Below are 21,126 nucleotides of genomic sequence, written 5' to 3'. Positions count from 1 at the left end.
TCACCAAGGCTGTAGTTGTTTGATTAATAATTACAATTGCAAAATGTTGTTACATTTAAATAAACAGCTTTATATTTAAATGCATTTTTCAAGATATATTTATTTTTATGAAGACAAAGCTGAATTTTCAGCACCCATTTTCCTAGTCTTGAGGGTCACATAATACTTCAGAAATTGTTGTAATTTGCTAATCAAGAAATACTATTTATTAATATTATCGATGTTGAACACAGTTATGCTGCTTATTTATTGCGTACATTTTTGTATATCGTTTTTACGATCATGTTATGCGTTTTCAAAAGTTTATTATTATTATTTAAATTATGTATAATTAATTATAATAATTATATAATGTATATATATGTATATATTGTGTATTACTTGATTATTAACTTGTGTATTACTTGTAAATTACCACTCGACACTCACATCTGATAACTTCTCAAGGTACTTCTCAAAGTGGGTGAGGTTGAGGTGTCCGTTTTCATTCAGGTATCCTGACAATGACATCAGCAATAAGCACTAATTCAATATTAAAGCATCAAAATAAGCACACATTTTCTGTGACTGGCTGATGGTTCGAGTTACCTCCTAGACTAGGCAGCACATTAATGTAGGTGCGATAGAGCAGAGGCAGTGCGTCATGATTGATGTGCAGGTGAGGAAGATGAGGGATGAAGTCATTCCCCACCAGGAAACCCATCAGAACCCAGTCGTCTATGATCCGCTCCAGGTCATACTCAAATGAGATCTTATTCTGACGCACAAACAAAACAAAATAATGCAAATCATACTGAGATCATAGCATCTAACCACTGAGGAATATATTTAGTTTACGAAGGTTAATATGCTTTTAGTTTCATTTTAGCATGATTTCTGATATCTATGTGTTCTCACCCTGAGCTCTGAAAACTCATAGTCAATGTATTCCCTCATAAGGGAGAGATGGAGCAGGTGAAAAGTCGTCTCCTCAGGAGCTGTTATCCTACAGAGCGGGAAAACACATTATAATTAGAACTAGATATGTACAATATTGATCACCTACGATAATAACAGAACTGTCTGCCATTCACTTTGCACAAAACAAATACAAATATTAAGAGTCAAAGACCATGTATGTACACAAGCATATTAGAATGCAGTTAGAAATAGCCTTTAATTCAAGTTATGAAAGCAAAAATATCCCCCGTATTGTTTTAGCTTCTTATAAGAGATGATGCAATATTAATGTCAATGAAAATAGTTCAAGCAAAGCCAAGAGAAAACATTTTATGTCTCAATACAGCCCTGTAGTGCTTCGTTTCAAAATGAAACGATTTTTCTGAACGAGTGAGTCAGAGAGTCATAAGGTCCATTTGTAAAAAGAGTCATCTGCTTTGTTTCTAAATCAGGGTTACCAGTCTCTAAGCAAAATCAGACTTTCACTGACTAAAACGATGATTTCCATAAAAGCAGGCAGCTGTTGTGCTCAGCAGTCCCTCCAGAATTATGCTAAATTTAACATAAAATAAAATTTTAGAAAAGCCAGCGACAGATTTCGGAGAGATTTTTGGCCAGCCACATTATATTTCCACATAAAAAAAGTGTTATTCTAGTATGGAATATCTCAAGATTTGATAGACACGCGTTTAACCCACTTTAGATACATCACGTGACATTATGGCAGTGCACATTCTGCCCCAGAAACACTCAGCAACACAAGAGATGCCAAGGTTGTTTTAGGCCACAATAATATGAAATTCTCCCCACAAAATGCAGGAGGGACAGTTTGAGCATTGAGCAGAAAAAAAACACCACATACTGTATTTAAACAGGTACAACATTTGCTTATTGGGAAAGGAATACAATGGCTGGGAAAAGTAAGCTAAACACAACAATAGGCAAAACTCATGAAACAACTTTACAAAAATATTTACATATATTTTAAAACTACGAAATTACAAACAGAAATCTCTGATATTACATGACTTTACATGATATTTATAAAATTTCCTGATTTTTAATGTCTGGAATAGATCTTTTTTAAAAATGACATTCCAGAACCCTGCTAAATTAATGAGTAGCTTTGAGCAAATCATCTTAAAGGAAAATTTCACCCAAAATAAAAGGTTCTGTCATAATTATCTTGCCCTTGACTTGTTCCAAACCTGTTTGAGTTTCTTTCTGCTGTTGTACAGAATAGATTACATTTTGAAGAAAGTTAGAAACCTGTAACCATTGACCTCCATAGTATTTATATTTCCTACTATGAAAATCAATGATTTTCAGTTTTCTTCAAAATATCACCATTAGTGTTCAACAGAATAAAGAATCTCATAAAAGTTTGAAACTACTTAAGTGAGAGTAAATAGTAAGTAAATATTCATTTTTGGGTGAAGCATCCATTTAACTATCCATTTTTAGTCAATTAAAGGGATTCATAATTTACTCATTCTCCACTTGTTCCAAAATCTGTTAGCATTTCGTTCACCTGTTGAACACAAGGGAAGATATACTGAAAAATACTGGAAAACAAACTGTGATTGACTTCAATTATGCTTTGTTCCTCCTATAGATATAAATGGCTGTTTTTTCTCCAACATTCTTTAGAATTTCTTGTTTGGTGTTTCAACAAATGAAACAATATCATGAAGGTTTAGTACCACTTGAGTGTAAATAAATATTGAAGTTTTTTTTTTGGTGAACTATCCCTTTTATACAGCAATTTGCTGCCAGCTAGTGGCAATTTTGGTGTCATTTGTCAATGGCAGACACACATACAAAAAAAAAAGAGAACTCAACAAACTTACAACTCCACACAATGAAAATAGTGACACACTCACCTCTTTTGTGACTTTTTGCCTCCAAAGCGAACCTCCTCTCTGAGGAGAGAAAAATGAGGCTCATGGCTGGTCAAGCCAAGCATTATCTAAAAACAAAAAAGAAAAGAACAGCTTAAAATAAAAATCTAAAAATTAATTATGACCAATCTCTCTATTGTGAACAGAAAAGTGAACCAAACGATGCTACAACTTTCCTCTGTAAGCTGCTTTATTGATAAAATGACTACATTTCATAACGAACATCAACATTGTTATGTAAATGATTTTAACTCTAATGACAATACTACTGCTTTCTGCAGATATGTTTTAGCTGAACTGATAACGTGATAACTGCTGAGTTTTATATACATGAATTTCAATCCCTGATTTTTGGCCAATACGATAATTAGACACTGATATAACCTATAACTGACTGAGTCCAATTACAAAAACAAAAACAAAACACAAGCAAATACAGTGGATAATTTATTTTGATTTAAAACTGCAATGAAACTTCTAGATCTTTGTTTTCCCAAATTAATATACAAATTTTATTTTCAATTCCTTCTTTTTGTTTTTCCACAGTTAAAAAAAATCTGCATTGCCAACATCTTGTCTTTTAAGCATAAATTGTTCTGAGGTGTATATCTGCTGTGTGCACTTCATGTACTTAATGTAAGGACACACTTTAAGTGAGGGCAAGGTTAAAATGTGTTAGATACAATGTTACAGTTTCATGTGTCAAACACTACTGTGCAAAGTTCAAGAGTTCACACTTATCTGATGATTAATCAAAAGCTTGTTTGGCATGCTGTCCCGGGAGAGAGCCCCGAGCTAAAGGGATCCTCGAGCCCGGGCTTCCTCCCGTTTGCAGAGCGAGAGGGGAGCCTGAGCTCGGTGGATCTCAGAACTCCCCGTCTGCAATAGCTAAGGGAACATGTGAGGAAAAAAAGGGGGCTAGACAAATGGTTGATTGTTGTGCATGATGTATATATTTGGATGGTGGGAGGAAACCGGAGATCCCGGGGAATACCCACGCGGACACGGGGAGAATATACAAACTCCTCACAGAAACACCTGCCGACCTGGCAGGACCAGGGCTGGCAGTGTTCTTGCTGTGAGGCTAACAGTGCTAACCACTGGGCCTCCGTGCCGCCCGATCTATAGTGAAGGAGGAGAATGGGGAGGAAGGGGGGTTTATTCCAAACGAAGATAAAGTGGACTGAAAACTGAGGTTATTTATAGTAGCTTATGGCTCATATGATTGGATGATACTGATTAGCTTATTATGAGACCGGCTGTGATAAATCATAAGCACGTGATCCTCTCGAAATTAGTTTATGAATAAACCTCACAAAATGCATTTGGCCATATAACAGACAAGACGAGATTAAATACATCTAATAATGTATCCTAAAATGACCTGATATTAAAGGTATATTCACCCAAAACAAATGAAAATTCAGTCATAATTTACCTTCATTTGTTCCAACCCCATTTAAGTTTTTTGTTCTGTTGAACAAACAACAAAAAAAGATATTTTGAAAAATGTTGGAATTCTGTAACCATTTACATCCATAGTATGAAAAACAAATACTATGGAAGTCGGTGGCCACAGGTTTCTAACATTTTTCAAAATATCTTCTTTTGTGTTTAACATAAAAAACTCAAACGTGTGTGAAACAAGTCAAGGGAGAGTAAATGATGGCAGAACTGTAATTTTTGGGTGAACTGTCACTTTAGCTTTTGCGTGGATATTTTAGTAAGAGCTTAGGCTGGTTTAACAGGAGGGGGGAAAATTTAGTTTTATTTTATCATAAAGTGTCTCGCACCAAATAAATAATCACTTTAAAGGACCTGTATCCATGTTTATTTTTGAAAACTCTTCAGGTCCTTGACATTTTGTTTTCTGTTTTTTTTTTTTCTTCACAAGCTTTCATAGACCCTTGGCAACCCTGTTGACAACTGTACTCACCAGATCAGCATCCAGGCCATAAAGGCAGTGTCTTGTGTTTGGGTTATGACCCGGTTTGGTGCTCTCAGAGCGAATGAACTCCATGATCTTGTGCTCTCCTTCACCAGGGGTCTGTGGAGAAATGGAGTCAATTTAATTTTACAGACACACACACACACAAACATACATATAAATAAATATAAAGCCATGTAAACTCACCTCATGACCAGACAAATACACATTCACTCCCTGCCATGTTTTGTCTGTGGACAGTTTATTGTGAACAAAATATTTAAGTTGTTCCTGTAGCCTGGCCATGAAATCCGTTCCTACAACAATCACATAAAAATGAAGGTTACGAACCGCGGTTGAAGCAAAACTGTGCAGAGCTGCGGCCCTCCAGGAATCAAGTTTGAGACCCATGCTGTATAGAATGATGAATAATACATTTGACATCACTAAGATGATATGAAAGCGATAAACGGACACAAACCAGGAGTGATGCAGTTAGAGTCAAATCGGGCCTCTGTGGGCAAAACTTCTCCCTTCTCCAAGGCCTTCTTGATTTTCTCCTCCGCCTCTTTTGCTGACCTTTAAAACACACAGAAAAGGTTGTGACAATGCTTTCGAAATGCACTGCTGGCTTGAAAAGCTTATGAAAATCCCAGACTTTCACTGAAGGTGTCAAAACACTCAAATATTAAATTTTACTATAACTGAAAAAGGTGAGTAACAAGTCTAGAACATGCTAACAACTTTTAGTACTACTAACAATGTTAACCAGGCAAGAAACATGTCAACTCATGTTAATTCATGCTAGCAACATGTTACTTTATGCTAGAAACATGCTAACAATGCTATGTTAACGACATGCTAATTTAGTTGCTAAACAAGCCAACACATTTCTTCATCCTAGTAATATTTTAAACATGCCAGAAACATGCTAAAAACATATTAAACAATAAACAATAGTAATGTTAACATGACAAAACCTAAAATTTTACGATAGCGATACTGTAAAATCTGATAGCAGTGTGTTAAAACATGCTAAAATGTGCTGTGTTGTTATTACTATGTTAACTAATGCTTGTTGTGCATACTAGAAACATGCTAAAACATACAATAAATATGCTAAATTATGCTACGACATGCTAGTAATGTGTTAAAACATAAGCAACATTAAAAATGATAATAAATTTACAGCAATGTGCTAAAAAGAAAACATTAGCAACATCTTAATGTACTAAATCATGCTTACAATACGTTGAAGCCTGTTAACAGCTTCTAAATCTTTTTGTTTTACTATACCTGAATCTTCTCCCACGCTGCTGGTTCATTTTGGCTCTGGGTGCGACTCCATCGACGGCCATAAAGAACACTTTCCTGGGCTTAATGATGCGAAAGAGCACCTCCAGATAGTGAAAAATGTCAGCGAATATCTTCTCTTCTGAAATACGGAAGTGCACGTCCTCATCATTTGGATGCGAACACTGGTGGATGATCCCGTTCATGTCTAAATACAGATTGTCGAACTCTGGGATCTGTGATGGCGGAGAGAACACATGTTAGCTTGTGTCAACTTGACAAAACCTGATAAATGTCACAAACAATAAAGCGATAATTGATCAAATCAGCTTCGACTGCATTACATAGAAGCAACTTTGAGATAACAATTTGAAGTCAAGTGAAGTCAACACAATACAACCATGATAATGGTCATTTATATTTGCATTTAAGTTCTGTTTTATTTTATTTGTTTACCACATAGGACAGAAGAGAGATTTCAGTGAAACAATAGTTAACATAGCAAAAATATTGTTAGGCATTTTATTAGGAACATAAAATATTTGATGACATATGACAAAGCAAGGCTCCATAATAAGGGCTGCCCAATGGCCCGGGGCCAGCATGCGAGATGCTTGGGACAGCAGACAGGATCGTTACTAGTAGTTTAGAATAGGGCTTGGCAATTCATCGAAAAGTAATGTAACTCGACATTCAGAACCTATAATCGATCTAATTCTCCCAGATCAATTTTTTTAATTACTTCTCCTAGTTGACTGTTATGTGTGTTTTCATTTCAGCTGTTCAATGTTGATGTTCAATAATAAATCATAGATAGTGTGTTTTCTTCAATTATTTTAAAATCAAGTAATGCACCCTTTATTCAAAATATAATATAACATGCGAGCATATTTACTGTACAAAACCTGTCAGTGAACTATGAGAGGAAAAACATAAAATAAATAAAATAATTGTTCACTAATCATAATCGAATTAAAATGTTCAATTACTCAAGATTTAGATATTAGGCCAAATCGCCCAGTCATAATTTAGAACTGCAATAAAATAGCACACTTTCTATTCTGCTCTTTTTGTTTGCATAACTTTTTGAATTTTGCTAATTATACATATATTATGATACATAATTATACACAATTATAATTATACAAAATATTTAAATTCTAGATTCACAGACATTATTTTGACACCTTATTTAAAATATGTGGCTAAAAATATCTATTAACTATTTTTTTTATTTTGGTGGGGCCAGGAAAAATTTTGACAGGGCAAGAAAAAATCTGAACGACTGGCCCAATTTGGCCAGTAGAAAAAATCCTCAGCATTGAACCCTGAAAAGACTTATTAATGACCACCTAACTCTCAAATATTTTGATAAGAACAGGGGCAAATAAGAACGTGGGATAATTTTGGCATGGATGTATCCATCCTGATAAAATGACGATGTAAATCCGCCTCTCACCTAGGCATGGGACGATAACCGTTTTCAAGGTATACAAGGTTTCAAGGTTTGGAAAAGTAAAGGTTTTAAAACCGCCAAAATTTTCTGTAATACCTAAGATATGTGTAAGATTTTTTATTTACTTTTTTTTTAGGAAACCAGTATATCCAGCAGAAAAGATATACAAAGATACTGTTTTAAATTGTAAACAAATCTGTGTTTTGTAAACCAATGAAGATAGCAGAGGTCGATGATTCATTTTCATTATTTAGCCTGACATGCTTACTGCTCAAAAATATTTTAAATTGTTAAAAAATTAAATTTATTGTTTTCAAAGGGAGGGAAACTTTGTTGTTTTTTACCCAGACATTTAAAAACAATATATTTTAGTGCAGTAATCACAATACCGTGATATTTTTATCCAAGGTTATCATACCGTCAGAATCTTTTACCGGCCCATGCCTTTTTTTTTATAAAATCAGAAAAATCAAGAGAAGCAAAAATTGTAAACATTTAGTTCAAATTTTGTAGGATGTATTTTTTGCAAGATAGATAGATAGATAGATAGATAGATAGATAGATAGATAGATAGATAGATAGATAGTGACAAGAACATAAATAAATTAGCCTAAATGAAATTTAAAATCATAAAATTAATCTGTACTATTAACAAGAAATGCCCAAAATCGTCATTATTATAACTAGTTAACCACAATAAAAACAAAGAACACTGAACAAAACCAGTGTTTAAATAAATCTTAGCCAGTAAGCTGGGGCTTCATATCATAAGGAGTGTTATGCTTAGGATGCTTAATGTTGTTGTCTAGATAGACAGCTCTCAAATGTTTGAAACACAGCCATTATGTTGTTGTAGCTACATCGGAGAAAAAAATAGAATTTATAAAACGATAATATTTTCTTTACACGTAACATATCAACGGTGAAGGGAACATAAAAGTAGTGTTTTGTAGCTTGGTAAAGTGTAAAGATAGATTTTCTGTTTTCGGATCTGTAATGATCTCTATGCGGCCTGTTATATTTAGCCAAACTAGCTCACCTGATGCTCTTTGACAACTTCACTCAGACACGGATACCGCTCCGATATCCATCGATAAAACTTAGGCACTCCCATCTTCTCGTGTAAGTCTTCAAATAAAAACAACGATGAAGTAACCTATGCAGAAGCCAAGGTGAACAGAATTTCATACACTGGTGTTGCTAGTCGGTTTTGTTTCTGTATGAGCTGTTACGGTCCAACTAATAAAACCTCCGTGTAGAAACTCGCATGATGTAACCTCGTGTAACGCCGTTCCGACACTCATAAAACACTAAAACACTTATATTAAATTAGCTGAACGCCATGGTATAAAAAACAAACGTATTTCTAAAAATGTACAAGTACTTTTTAAAGGTTACTCGATTAATGTTGCCCAGAATATTTAGGACCAGAACATCCTTCCGGTAGAAACAAACCCCACCGCTAGGGCTGAGCTGTGTGTGATGTAATGTGAGAGAAGAGGCCATTTGACACGAAGACATTCCGACACTCTTGACCAAGGTGAAGTGCAGTTCACCGGTGGCACATTGTCAACTAGTCCTTCAGGGCTTACCTAGCAGTTTAAATAAAAGTATTAAGTACACTGCTCAATAAAACAATTGTAGTACATCTTTTTAAACGATTACAGTTGATATTTTTCACACACTGTACATATTTGGTATATAACCCCAAATGTCAATCATAACAAATGAAAAACATTGTTATTCTGATCAACTGTTATTTTGTCTATGTAAATATGCTCTGAAAACCTTTTATTTGAACACGGTGGCTCAGCAGGTAGCACTGTCGCCTCACAGCAAGATCACTGGTTCAAGTCCTGGCTGGATCTGTTGGCATTTCTGTGTGGAGTTTGCATGTTCTCTGGTTTCCCCAATAGTCCAAAGACATGCACTATAGGGGAATTGAATAAGCTAAATTGGTCGTATTATGTGTGTGAATGCAGTCGATGTGTGTTTCCCAGTACTGAGTTGCGGCTGGAAGGGCATCCGCTACACAAAATGCTGTAAAAGTTGGTAATTCATTCCGCTGTGGCAACCATGATTATTAAAGGGACTAAGCCAAAAAGAAAATGAATAAACATACCTACATAAATCAAATAAATCTAGTGAAATGGAATTGTCAAACGGTCACTACCATTCTCATATCTGTGTGTGTGCGTGCATACCTTGTATTTTTAACGTTATGGGGCCCAGTGTTCACACAAGTATAAAAACACCAGTATATTTTGACCTTGTGGGGACATAATTTTATTTTGTAGCAATAAGGAAAATGGCTCATAATCCACACATAATGAATGTATTTAGAAAATGTAATAATGCAGATTTTATTTCATGTGAGGGTTGGGTTTAGAGGTAGGCTGGGGTATACAGTTTGTACAGTACAAAAATCATTATGCCTATGGGAAGTCCTTATAATATATATATGTGTGTGTGTGTGTGTTTGTGTGTGTGTGTGTGTATGTGTGTGTGTGTGTGTGTGTGTGTGTGTACTTGTTTTTATATCCCGGAGGGGACTTAAACCTGAATGCACAGTTGTATCCCAATGGGTAACATGCTTATAAACCTCACTGAATGAAGTATTTTGAAAATGTAAAAATGCAGATTGTCTCCTGATGATTGGCTTAAGGGGTAGGATATACATAAAGTACTTTATAAAGTAGAAACATCATTATGTCGTATTTTTTTAAATATCTTTATTACAGAAAATTACAATAAATAATAATGAAAGACACTTGGGGGGGGGGGAAATTGGATTTGCTTAATTGCTATTGGTGTTTTTGCATGAGTGTCAGATACAGCAACAAAGCTATTTTACACATTTCTTGGAAAAAGCACAACATTTTTAACAGAGTGGGGAAATAACTTACAAAAGGAAAGGGTAAAGCACCAACAACACACAATATACAGTAACAGCTCAAATTAGGCGCAGAAATTACTGTGAAACTCAGTGCAAGAACATTCCACAACATTATCTGAATAATATATCATCACAATTATTTCAATAACTTTAGTTTAAGATAATTAAGTAAATACATTTACATAAACTCTGGATATTTATTTACAAAAACTATGTATACTGGAAGAATTTAATTACTTTCACATGCATTATAAAAGGCTAATTTACAATTAACTAACAGATGCCAACCAGTAATAACATGCATTACAGTGTATTGTTTTACAGTGTATTAAATCAGTGTATTGCTCCTAGTTTGTGCTTGTTTGTTTTTTGTCATTTGGTGAGTTTATGAGCAGCAAAACGTGACAGTATAATCTGATGAAAGTTGTCATCTGTGTAGAATGCAAATTGTCCTCAAAGTGATAGTTCACCCAAAATGAAAATATCCTCACCTTTTAATCTCACTCAAGCGATTCTAAACTTTTTTCTGTTGAACACAAAACAAGTTATTCTGAAGACTGTGGGGAAAAGCAGCCATTAAGATCCATAGTAGGAACAAAAAAAATACTATGGAAGTCAATGGCAGTTTTTATTTCCCGCCAACATTCTTCAGTCTATCTTCTTTTGTGTTTAACAGAAGAAATAAGCTTTGGGTTTTGTAACAAGATGGTTAAATGATGACAGAATCTTCAATTTAACTACCTCTTTAAGACTTGTGCGTTCAGGAGAAAGACCGAACTCTTTTTGGAGTAAGGTGGTTGGGCTGGTTAGACAACTGTTAATGTGGACACTTCAGCACAGGAACTTGATCAATGTTCTTTTGACTCTGTCCGTCCAAAGGCACTTCACGAAGAGGTGGATAGTGGACAATTGACCCTAAAACACCTAAAGGGAAAGGAATAGAATTACTCCTCTGCAAATTTAAAGCATACAAATATGTAGAAGTACTGGTCTAGCATGGCTGAAAAATGTAATCTGTGTTGGTAATAGCTTTTCAGACAGGAGACAGAAAAGAGCACTTCTATTTCCGCTTTGTTTAAGTTTTGTGAGTTAACTAGTACATCGTAACCAAACAAGAACAATAACTGACCACTTTGAGGGATGTAAACAATAACAATGGTCCCAATGTAATTCCTGTTTTACATTTTTAATTTCTATAGCTTCCGAGAATCCAAAAAGAGACACATATTGATAAATAAGGTTATAATAATGATAGCTGTTTTAACATGAAGTTATGATTGAATAGCCTCTTATTACAGCTATGAAATAGTTTAATGGCATGACCACATGAAGTAGTCTATAGATGTAATTTAAAGATTGATATTAAATGTTTTGAATATATCCTTTTAATTTATATATTTGTAATTATTTAAAATTGTATCTATTTATTTTTGTGATATGATTTTGAAAGGGTCCTATTATGCCATTTTTTAAAAGATGTGTTGCAAGTATCAAGTGTCCTATGAATGTATCATTAAAGTTTCAGCATAACCTCCTAGGGCTTGAGTGTCCACATATGTGGACAGCACATTTTAGCTCTTAAGTGGCTATTTAATATACTTTGAATGCTTTATATTTTGTTACAGACATACAGTGTCATCCTGCATCTGCTTGCAGCATATGAAATGTCCCAAATCCTATTTTTAACTGTTCAAAATGGGAAAAAAATCTGTTTTACTCTCTGATAGTCAAAGCAAGTTCAAAAAAAAATTCTGTGATAAATATGCATGAAAAAAATTCAGGAAAATGTGTTTTATGTAAAGTCGGACCACAAGTTCACATAATTTTTCTCTAAAAGTACATCGTATCAAAAGATGATACTTAGGTTTTTATTCTGACTAGGTTCTAATAAGGCCAAATAGCAAAGAGAAATAAAAAATGCATGTAAAAAAACACCTTGGGTCTTAAGAGGTTAAAATACCTCACAGATCATTTATTATATCATGCTGGGGGGTGAGTACCTCAATATTGTAATGCATTACTTTCAAAAGTAACTTTCCCCAAAACTGTACACCTGTGAACAGTTATCATGAACACACAATACTGACACTGAGAAGAAAACGTTAAACAAAATGTTATTTTTGGTTTATGCATGCACAGAATTATTCTCGTAGTCTCATAATATTTCAATTTAACTACTGAAAGTACATGGACTGTTATGAGGTTGTTGCTTGGTACCTTTATGGATGTTTTTTTAGGGGGTTCTACCTTTATTTTGATAAGACAGTGGAGATTTACAGACAGGAAAGTGTGGGGAGCAGAGATGGGGGAAAAGTCGGCAAAAGACCTCAAGCTGGGAATTGAACTCAGGTCGACGTGAGCACCTCGGTGCCATGTGTCGACACACTAACCACTAGGCTATTGGTGCCGACACCTTTATGGACTTTGAATGGGTCAGGACTATTGCTGTCTAAGGTGCTCTTAGATTTCATCTAAAATATCTTCATTTGTGTTCTGAAGATTAGGATTAAGGGGTTTGGGACGACATGAGGTAGAGTAATTAATAACATAATTTCAATTTTCGAACTAACCCTTTAATATTGTGATGTATACATTCTGGAAGAAAATGACTACAAACAAGGCTGATTCCCTTTAGAGTGAGTTTGTGCTTTTTTATGCTTAAACAACAACATTAAACACTCTTTAACAGGGGCAGATTTAGTGATTTGGGGGCCCTACGCATTTCCAGAGGCCCAAAAGTTTGTACTTTAATTTATTTCTTATTGATTTATTTTGCTGTATTTTTCTTATCGCACTGAGTCTCCTTTTCTATATTTTTTCTTAATGCAAAATAATAACAACATGTAAAGCATCTTGTAAAAAATTTTAACTGATTTGTTTAATCATTTAACAACTTAAATAATACATACATTGATTTTATAATTTTAAGTATGTTTTAATTAAATATGTTACATTTTCTAATTACATTTTTTAATCTAAATCTTTACCTAATTTGACTGCTGGACTGCTCCACGATTAAGTGTGGGGGACACATTTGCGCAAAAGTAATAAATAATAAACTTGTCATACAAAATAAGATAGAAAATGATGTTATGTATAATTTTTAGACATAATTTATACTTCTAGGTATTTATTTGGAGGCCCTCAGATTTCCTGGGGCCTTAAGCGGCCGCTTACCTTGCTTATTGATTAAATCCACCCCTGCTCTCAAATAAAGGTATGACATTATAATTTGTGACCAGAATAGTTAAAATTAACATGAATTTTCTTAAACATAATTACACTGCTCCAAAGTCAATGATTCAATATTTTTTTATTACAAGTTCAAGCAAAGTTTTACATTTAAATGAATTTTGGTACCTTTTCTGGTGTATCTACCTTCCATTTCTTAGTTGCATGCTTTAAGTTTTTTTTTTTTAATTAATTAATTTTATTATTATTATTATTTTATTATTATCATTTAAATCTATCTGATATTGAGCTTTTTTGTCTACACTTAAAGTGTATTAAGAATTATTAGCCCCCCTGAATTATTAGGCCCATTTAATTTTCCCCAATTTCTGTTTACCGGTGAGCAGATTTTTTCAACACATTTTTAAACATAATAGTTTTAATAACTCATCTCTAATAACTGATTTATTTTATCTTTGCCATGATGACAGTAAATAATATTTAACTAAATATTTTTCAAGACACTTCTATACAGCTTAAAGTGTCATTTAAAGGCTTAACTAATAAGGTTAACTAGGCAGGTTAGGGTAATTAGGCAAGTTGTTGTATAAAGATGGTTTGTTCTGTAGACTATTGAAAACAAATCTAGCTTAAAATGGTTCATAAAAAATTCAAAACTGCTTTTATTCTAGCCAAAATAGAAGAAATAAGACTTTCTCCAGAAGAAAAAAATATTATCAGACATACTGAAAATTTCCTTGCTCTGTTAAACATCGTTTGCGTTTGGGAAATATTTAAAAAAAGAAAAAACAATTTCAAAGGGGGGTTAACAATTCTGACTTCAGCTGTATATATATATATATATATATATATATATATATATATATATATATATATATATATATATAATTTTTTATTAATTTATTATGACAAAGACTGTTTGGTGAAAACTGCTTCTTATTAACTAGGGTAATAGGAACTGGAGTATGTTTGTGTTTTGTAACTAATCGGGAGTGACAGCTCTACCACCACCGTCAATATTTAATCTTCTCTTGGCCTTTATATTGCAGCCATTGCATTCGGTAAACAAAGTGAAACGTCTCACCTCCTGGATGTTGACCTGCATCATTCAAATAAGGAAGAGCAAGACAAAGAAAAGAGAATGAGCTCTTGCAACATGAATGACAACACACAAATTATATTTTTCAATTTTCGCCCTCAGCAGTGGTTTTACAGGCTTATAAGGGTGTTTTTACAAACATATACATCATATGACACAGCACATGACTGCAGTATTATGCTCACCATGTCGCTTGAAGATAAGAAAGCTTATAAAGACGAATCCAACGAAGAAAAACGTGGAAAGAACTGGAGCAATCACTCGTAACACATCAAAACCTGAAATACATTCAACATATAGAATAAATTCTAGACAACTGAATTGTTTCTAGTGCAGGACATGAAAATGAAAAGGTTATTCAATTCAGATTTTCTGTTCAAGGAAAATTCATATGTTTTTCATTTAATATATTCTAAAAATCACAATGATTTTAATATATTTTTTGTTATCTTGCAAATCTAACTAATTATGATATATAAACACTGTTTAAAACACATATCTGTGGAAAAAGTCAGACTTTTTAAGATTTTAATGCCATCCCAGACATGGGCTTTCACATAAGACTTTCAAAACCTTAAAAGGTATTATATTATATTATTTTATATTATATTATATTATATTATATTATATTATATTATATTATATTATATTATATTATATTATATTATATTATATTATATTATATTATATTATATTATATTATATTATATTATACTGCTGGGTTGTTGTAACCCAATGGTTGGTCGAATATGGACAACCCAACTGTTAAATTTAATTGAAAATATTTTCCCAAACATTGGGTTTGTCCATATTTGACCCACTATTATATTATATTATATTATATTATATTATATTATATTATATTATATTATATTATATTATATTATATTATATTGTTCATTCATTTTCTTTTTGGCTTAGTCCCTTTATTAATCTGGGGTCACCACAGCGGAATGAACGTAATTTTAATGGAAAAGATTTACCCAAAAATTGGGTTTGTCCATATTTGACTCAATATTATTTTATACTTAATTATATTATATTATATTATATTATATTATATTATATTATATTATATTATATTATATTATATTATATTATATTATATCAGTATTTATAAATATAAATTGAAATATCCACAAAACTATTATGTAACAGTGAAAAGCAAAATATAATAATAATAAAAATAATCTTCATATTGCACTTTATTGTTTTTAAAATTTAAATGGTATGTAAAACAAACATTTTTGTGGTATGTTCTATAATGACATTTCAGTCTTTCTTTTTGAAAATGTAATATTTACGTGATTTAATCTGCTACTTAATGATTCTTTGTAAATATTTATGAACTTAAATAGCAATTCATTCTAAAATTCTTCTGCACCATTTTTCTGTCAAAAACATTAATTAGTTAGTAAAGTATTCATGTTATTGGTTGTATCAATAAATATCATCCAAATAAATAACAACACAAGCGTTTACCCTCTTGATTTTGAGTGTCGTTCATCTTCTTGATCAATTCTTCACATTCGTCTTTCAGGTGAATTTTCTCCAGACTCGCAGATTCTGCCTCGGGCATTGATGGCTGCTTTAGATCATGCAGCTCTGGCATCAGCATAGTCCAAGAATCAGTTTGTGGATCTAATATCAGATAATCTCTGCCATTGAGCTGAAACCGGTCGGACAGTTGCAGGATTTGATATCCTCGAAATTTGCATTCTCTCAGGCGTATGTATGTGGCATAACCTGAAAAACAAACAGGCATTTTTTTTGTCAAAGAGTGGCTCCAAGACAATTATTGACCAATATTTAATCACTGAAATTCATTTTTTTATAAGTAATCGTGAATTAAACCATTTGGTGAGTCTTTGCTAATTGCTAATATTTATGTTGGTTTCATATCTTGCTGGTTTCAGTGCTATTTTCGCTGGTTTCAATGCTTGTTTTGCTGGTCTTAATGCTGGTCAGGAAGATCAGCATCGAGACCAGCATTGAAACCAGCAAGAGCAGCACTGAGACCAGCTAAACAAGCATTGAAACCAGCAAGGCCAGCATTGAAACTAGCAAAACCAGAATCAAAACATACCTTACATACCTTAGAAGCATATATATATATTATTCATTTTTTATTCATATAGTATTCATTTTCAAAACACCCGATTTTCATTCATTCATTTTCTTTTTGGCTTAGTCCCTTTATTAATCCGGGGTCGCCACAGCAGAATGAACCGCCAACTTATCCAGCACGTTTTTACGCAGCGGATGCCCTTCCAGCCACAACCCATCTCTGGGAAACACACTCATTCACACATACACTATGCATGCACAAATATAATATTGTATTGATAGAAGCTATCCTATAGAAAAAATTAATTGAAATGAAAGATTTGTTTCTATTTGTTTTATTTCTGTGACCTAATAAAAAAGCTAATATGAAGCAATCACAAAACTGCTTTTGAGACAATCAACACTTCGACAAAATCATCATCGATTATAGTAACAAGAAAAAAAAAGTCAATCGACATTGCATTAACAGAATTTACTTGCTGTTTTGTGACTATTCTCCACCATCGCCTTCAGGACGTCATCTTGAATGGGTCTGGCAACAGGTTGATGTCCCTTTAAATGTGCATCATCGACAAGGATCCTCTCCACGACCGTCCCGTTCACCACACTGCGCTCGAACTGAATTACTATATCTAATGTTAGATATAACAAAAACAACAACACACGAACGGTGTATCATCAGCTTTAATGATTGACAACAATGTAGCGAGATAACAACCAATCGTAATCATGAGAAAAACAACACAACGAAAGCAAAATAACAGCACTTCTCGGTGAATAGATAAGGATGCTATAAGAGGATGAAAGACTTACCCGTTGGAAAAGCCCAGGATAAAGCGACAAGAAAAGCGAAGGTTACTGTGAAGAGCATTGCTGCGTGATGTAAAGCGCGAGAGCAACAATGTTTTGAATGGCGTTTCGCTTTCTGTTTTCGATTTTACTATCTGTTTCTGTTTCTATTCTCTGTATCATTCTCATTCAATTGGGAAAGATTGTATAAAGTCAGCTGAGGTGTGGAAAATCCCGAGCAAACTGGGCAAAACTCCCGTCAGTCGTCAACTAGTTAGGGTGGGTGTGTGCAGGTTTGTAGACAGTGAGAGTGAGAGCCCTGGCTTGTCATTGGCTGCTATTAACTAAGGAGGAAGACGGTCACAGCACAGCACAGGGTCAAAGAGTCTAGAACACACAAACATTGACCTCAGGTTGACATTTAACAGCTATAATAACAAAAGCATTCAATAGAGACTGCACTATATAGAAACTTTCCAGTCAGTCCACTATCCTTCATTTGAGTTTGAGGTGAAAAAGAATTTTAGAATCAGAATCAGAATCAGTTTTAAACAAGCTGTCTTGTTTGAACTGTATTGAGTGATACGCCATAATATTACTGTTAACAAATTGTGAATTTCTTTAATAGAACGAGCACAACACACAACAGCCCAGGTATTAATATATTTAAGCAAGTTCACCCAAAAACATGTACGAATATTGTGTGGGCGCAGTGTTTCTCTGGATTATGTGTTAAAATGTATGAGTAAAATGTATTTTGTTTTTAATTCTGTGACATTTCAGACATCTATATTCATTGTTAAACGATGGTTTTTTTGATGGTTTTCTATGGAGTCTAACAGTATTCAGGTACAGAAATTGAATAATCACATTGCAAAACTTTGCTTTGTCTTGTTTCTAATCCAAATATAGTAAACATTTTGTTTCGTTTTCAACTTTTCTGTCCTTTTCAAGTTTTTCCTTGAAACAAACAAAACGATCTGTCACTTTGGAAAGTAAAATAATCTTGTTTTCATGTTGAAATGTAGTTATTTGGACTAGAAACAAGACAAAAATGTTGGCAAAAATCTTATAAGTTCCGTATAAATACATTTAGCTCCTGGTCAACTATAATTCAGACTCAACATTGCATATCCTGCGATGTGACTATTGCAGATGCACACATTGTGATATCGATGCTGAAACTATATAATGTGCAGCCCTAATCAGTGATATATGGTGGAATCACCTTGATTTTTAATCACAATAAATAAATGAATAAATAATTTGAATGTGAATTAAAATATTTGATATTCTGACCAACTGCTAGCTTCAAAAATTATAAAAAAATTATAAAATGAATTTGAAGTAAATTTTAAGACTTTTATAGAAAAAAATTGAAACTGAGATAATCCAGAGAAACTGAGAATTTTTTTTCTCAAGTGGTCTCCTAATTTTTTTCCCATAACTGTATGTTTTATAATCAATAAAATGTTTATTAATCATTTGAAACAAAGCAAACTGAAATTTATTCATATATCGATCTTAGATTCACTTTAGACACAATCTTAACAGTGCGTGATGGGTATTTTCCAGCAGTTCAGTGTAAAATTATGTATGCATGTGCTTGTGTTGTCAATGTAAAGTTGCGGTCACACTGCTCTTTTTGCCCCATAGACTTCCATTCATACGCAAGTGAATGCGACTGACCGGAAATGCAAACTCATGCAACAAAGTTTCACAGTTCGCTGCTTTGCAAAGTTCAAGCTTGGTGAACTCTGACCTACGAAATTGCATCACATGACTGCGTGAGACCAATCCAAGATCAAAACATGACCTCTCTGGACAGAAATTTTAAATATCGCTCACTTTTTAAAAAATGTATATCTTGTTTAATCCTGCCCCTTTTTGCAGAGCCATACGAATTTCGCATGCTCAAACTCATGTGTGACCATGGCATTAGTTCCTGTTTTCTTTGTTCCCTTTTTTGTGTTTAGTCATTGGTTTAATAATTATGTTCAACTGTGTCTTGTTTAGTTGCTTATTATCTTGTTCTTATACCCTCAGTTATACATACCCTCATTGTCCACTATCTTTGCACATGTAAAGCTTGTACGTTCGGTCCTGCGCATACTTTTACAGATAATTATAAAAGATTACTTATAATATTATACAATTTTTATGCACTTTCCTTTTAATGTAATAGACCATAAAAGATAAGCTTTTAATGGGCAGTGCTGGAAAAAACATGCGAATAACAGGATGAGGAAATATAAACAAAGACTGCGAGTGGAAAAAATACTGTGCCATTCACTGGCATTCTCTGAAAAACAGGAAAAAAACTATCTAATTTAAAATCAGTCACCAACTTATTATTTTAATAGATAAAATCATTTGGATTAAAAGCTGAAATATACTCAATATTATATTATATTACATGCATTTTCTGACATTGGCCACTTGTTCAATGTATCTAAGTATTCCACTTTCTTTAGCAGCATGCATTTTTCAGATATCAGAGAGGAGGAGAGACCAAGACCTAACCATATATGGCAAAAAACAAAAGCAGAGCCAGGGATTTATTATGGTTAAAATAAGAAAAAGAATGGCGGATAATTTAAAATATCAGACAGAGACCTTGTTAAATATGATAAAGAAGCAAAACTCGTGAAAAAGTGTCTCTCTTTGCTCTGACCCATTTTCTACTGGAGAAAGCATGAAGTCAAAGGTTGTGAGTTTATAATGGCTTTTATAGTCTGTTCAAAACAGTGGATGTTTATAGCGCATCTTTTTTGAGATACTGTATATTTGACATTTAGATTGCAAAAACTTCAATCTGAAGCATTTAATCAAAAGCACTTTAGAAATCAAGAACAAAGTGGCTAGTCTTGAGTAGATGGTAACATGAGAAGGGCTGGAATACAGGCTTACAACTGTTTAGAAATAAAAAGAGCAGGGTTAAGGAACAGTGCCTTAGTAGGCCACATTTTTGGTTAATGGTTTAAGAGTAAGTGCTTTTGTAGTTGAACAGTTGTAAAAGACAGATGCCAGGGTCATGTTTTAGTCCACATTTCTCATCTAGTTGCAATATTGTACTGCATATACAATCGGGCTTCTGCTTTAAAGTGAGCAGAAACTTTAAAATCTTTTACAATTTTTTCACATTTCCATTTTAAAAATTCTGTTTTATTTATATATATATTTGTGTGTGTGTGTGTGTGTGTGTGTGTGTGTGTGTGTGTGTGTGTGTGTGTGTGTGTGTGTGTGTGCGTGTGTCTGTGTGTGTGTGTGTGTGTGTGTGTGTGTGTGTGTGTGTGTGTGTGTGTGTGTGTGTGTGTGTGTGTGAGTCTGTGTGTGTCTGTGTGTGTGTTTCTGTGTGTGCTTGCATGTGTGTTTATGTGTGCGTGTGTGAATGGAATTGTAGGATGTCCTACCTGCCTGTATTTGCATATCTTCGTCCACACTGCTCACACTGCTCACACATTATCAGTGTGTTTGATCCCCATATGCAGATGGACTGAGAATGGAAAACAAACAGCAGCTTTGTTACATTTCTCCTTCCCCAACAACAATTGGCACAGTAAAACT

At 33.7% G+C, this 21,126-nt stretch overlaps 2 protein-coding genes across 5 annotated transcripts in view; both read right to left on the bottom strand.

Annotated features, from left to right (window-relative positions):
- xrn1 (5'-3' exoribonuclease 1) overlaps nt 1–8,881 on the bottom strand; it is a 52,930-nt gene extending 44,049 nt beyond the window's left edge. For 2 of the 3 annotated variants that reach the window (XM_056474467.1, XM_056474460.1), the window contains exons 1-9: nt 8,556–8,881; nt 6,064–6,296; nt 5,249–5,346; nt 4,975–5,084; nt 4,777–4,887; nt 2,823–2,908; nt 898–985; nt 589–757; nt 430–497 (exon numbers count right to left, since the gene is read on the bottom strand). In XM_056474467.1, the coding sequence (XP_056330442.1) occupies nt 430–497; nt 589–757; nt 898–985; nt 2,823–2,908; nt 4,777–4,887; nt 4,975–5,084; nt 5,249–5,346; nt 6,064–6,296; nt 8,556–8,630 (1,038 nt within the window). In that variant the 5' untranslated portion in view covers nt 8,631–8,881. The remainder of the gene's footprint in view (nt 1–429; nt 498–588; nt 758–897; nt 986–2,822; nt 2,909–4,776; nt 4,888–4,974; nt 5,085–5,248; nt 5,347–6,063; nt 6,297–8,555) is intronic. The other variant, XM_056474452.1, reaches the window with a different exon arrangement.
- A 1,375-nt stretch (nt 8,882–10,256) lies between these two features.
- The window catches only part of LOC130242337 (uncharacterized), a 136,005-nt gene continuing 125,135 nt past the window's right edge, over nt 10,257–21,126 (bottom strand). The window contains exons 3-8 of one of the 2 annotated variants that reach the window (XM_056474428.1): nt 20,973–21,055; nt 17,247–17,402; nt 16,186–16,449; nt 14,889–14,981; nt 14,689–14,703; nt 10,257–11,336 (exon numbers count right to left, since the gene is read on the bottom strand). In XM_056474428.1, coding sequence (XP_056330403.1) covers nt 11,230–11,336; nt 14,689–14,703; nt 14,889–14,981; nt 16,186–16,449; nt 17,247–17,402; nt 20,973–20,988 — 651 coding nt within the window. In that variant the 5' untranslated portion in view covers nt 20,989–21,055 and the 3' untranslated portion in view covers nt 10,257–11,229. Of the gene's footprint in view, nt 11,337–14,688; nt 14,704–14,888; nt 14,982–16,185; nt 16,450–17,246; nt 17,403–17,583; nt 18,050–20,972; nt 21,056–21,126 lie in introns of those variants that run through there. The other variant, XM_056474420.1, reaches the window with a different exon arrangement.

The sequence above is a fragment of the Danio aesculapii genome, chromosome 2 (genome assembly GCF_903798145.1).
Source record: "Danio aesculapii chromosome 2, fDanAes4.1, whole genome shotgun sequence".
In the NCBI taxonomy this organism is placed as follows: Eukaryota; Metazoa; Chordata; class Actinopteri; order Cypriniformes; family Danionidae; genus Danio; species Danio aesculapii.
This window is presented reverse-complemented; position numbering and strand designations above follow the sequence as displayed.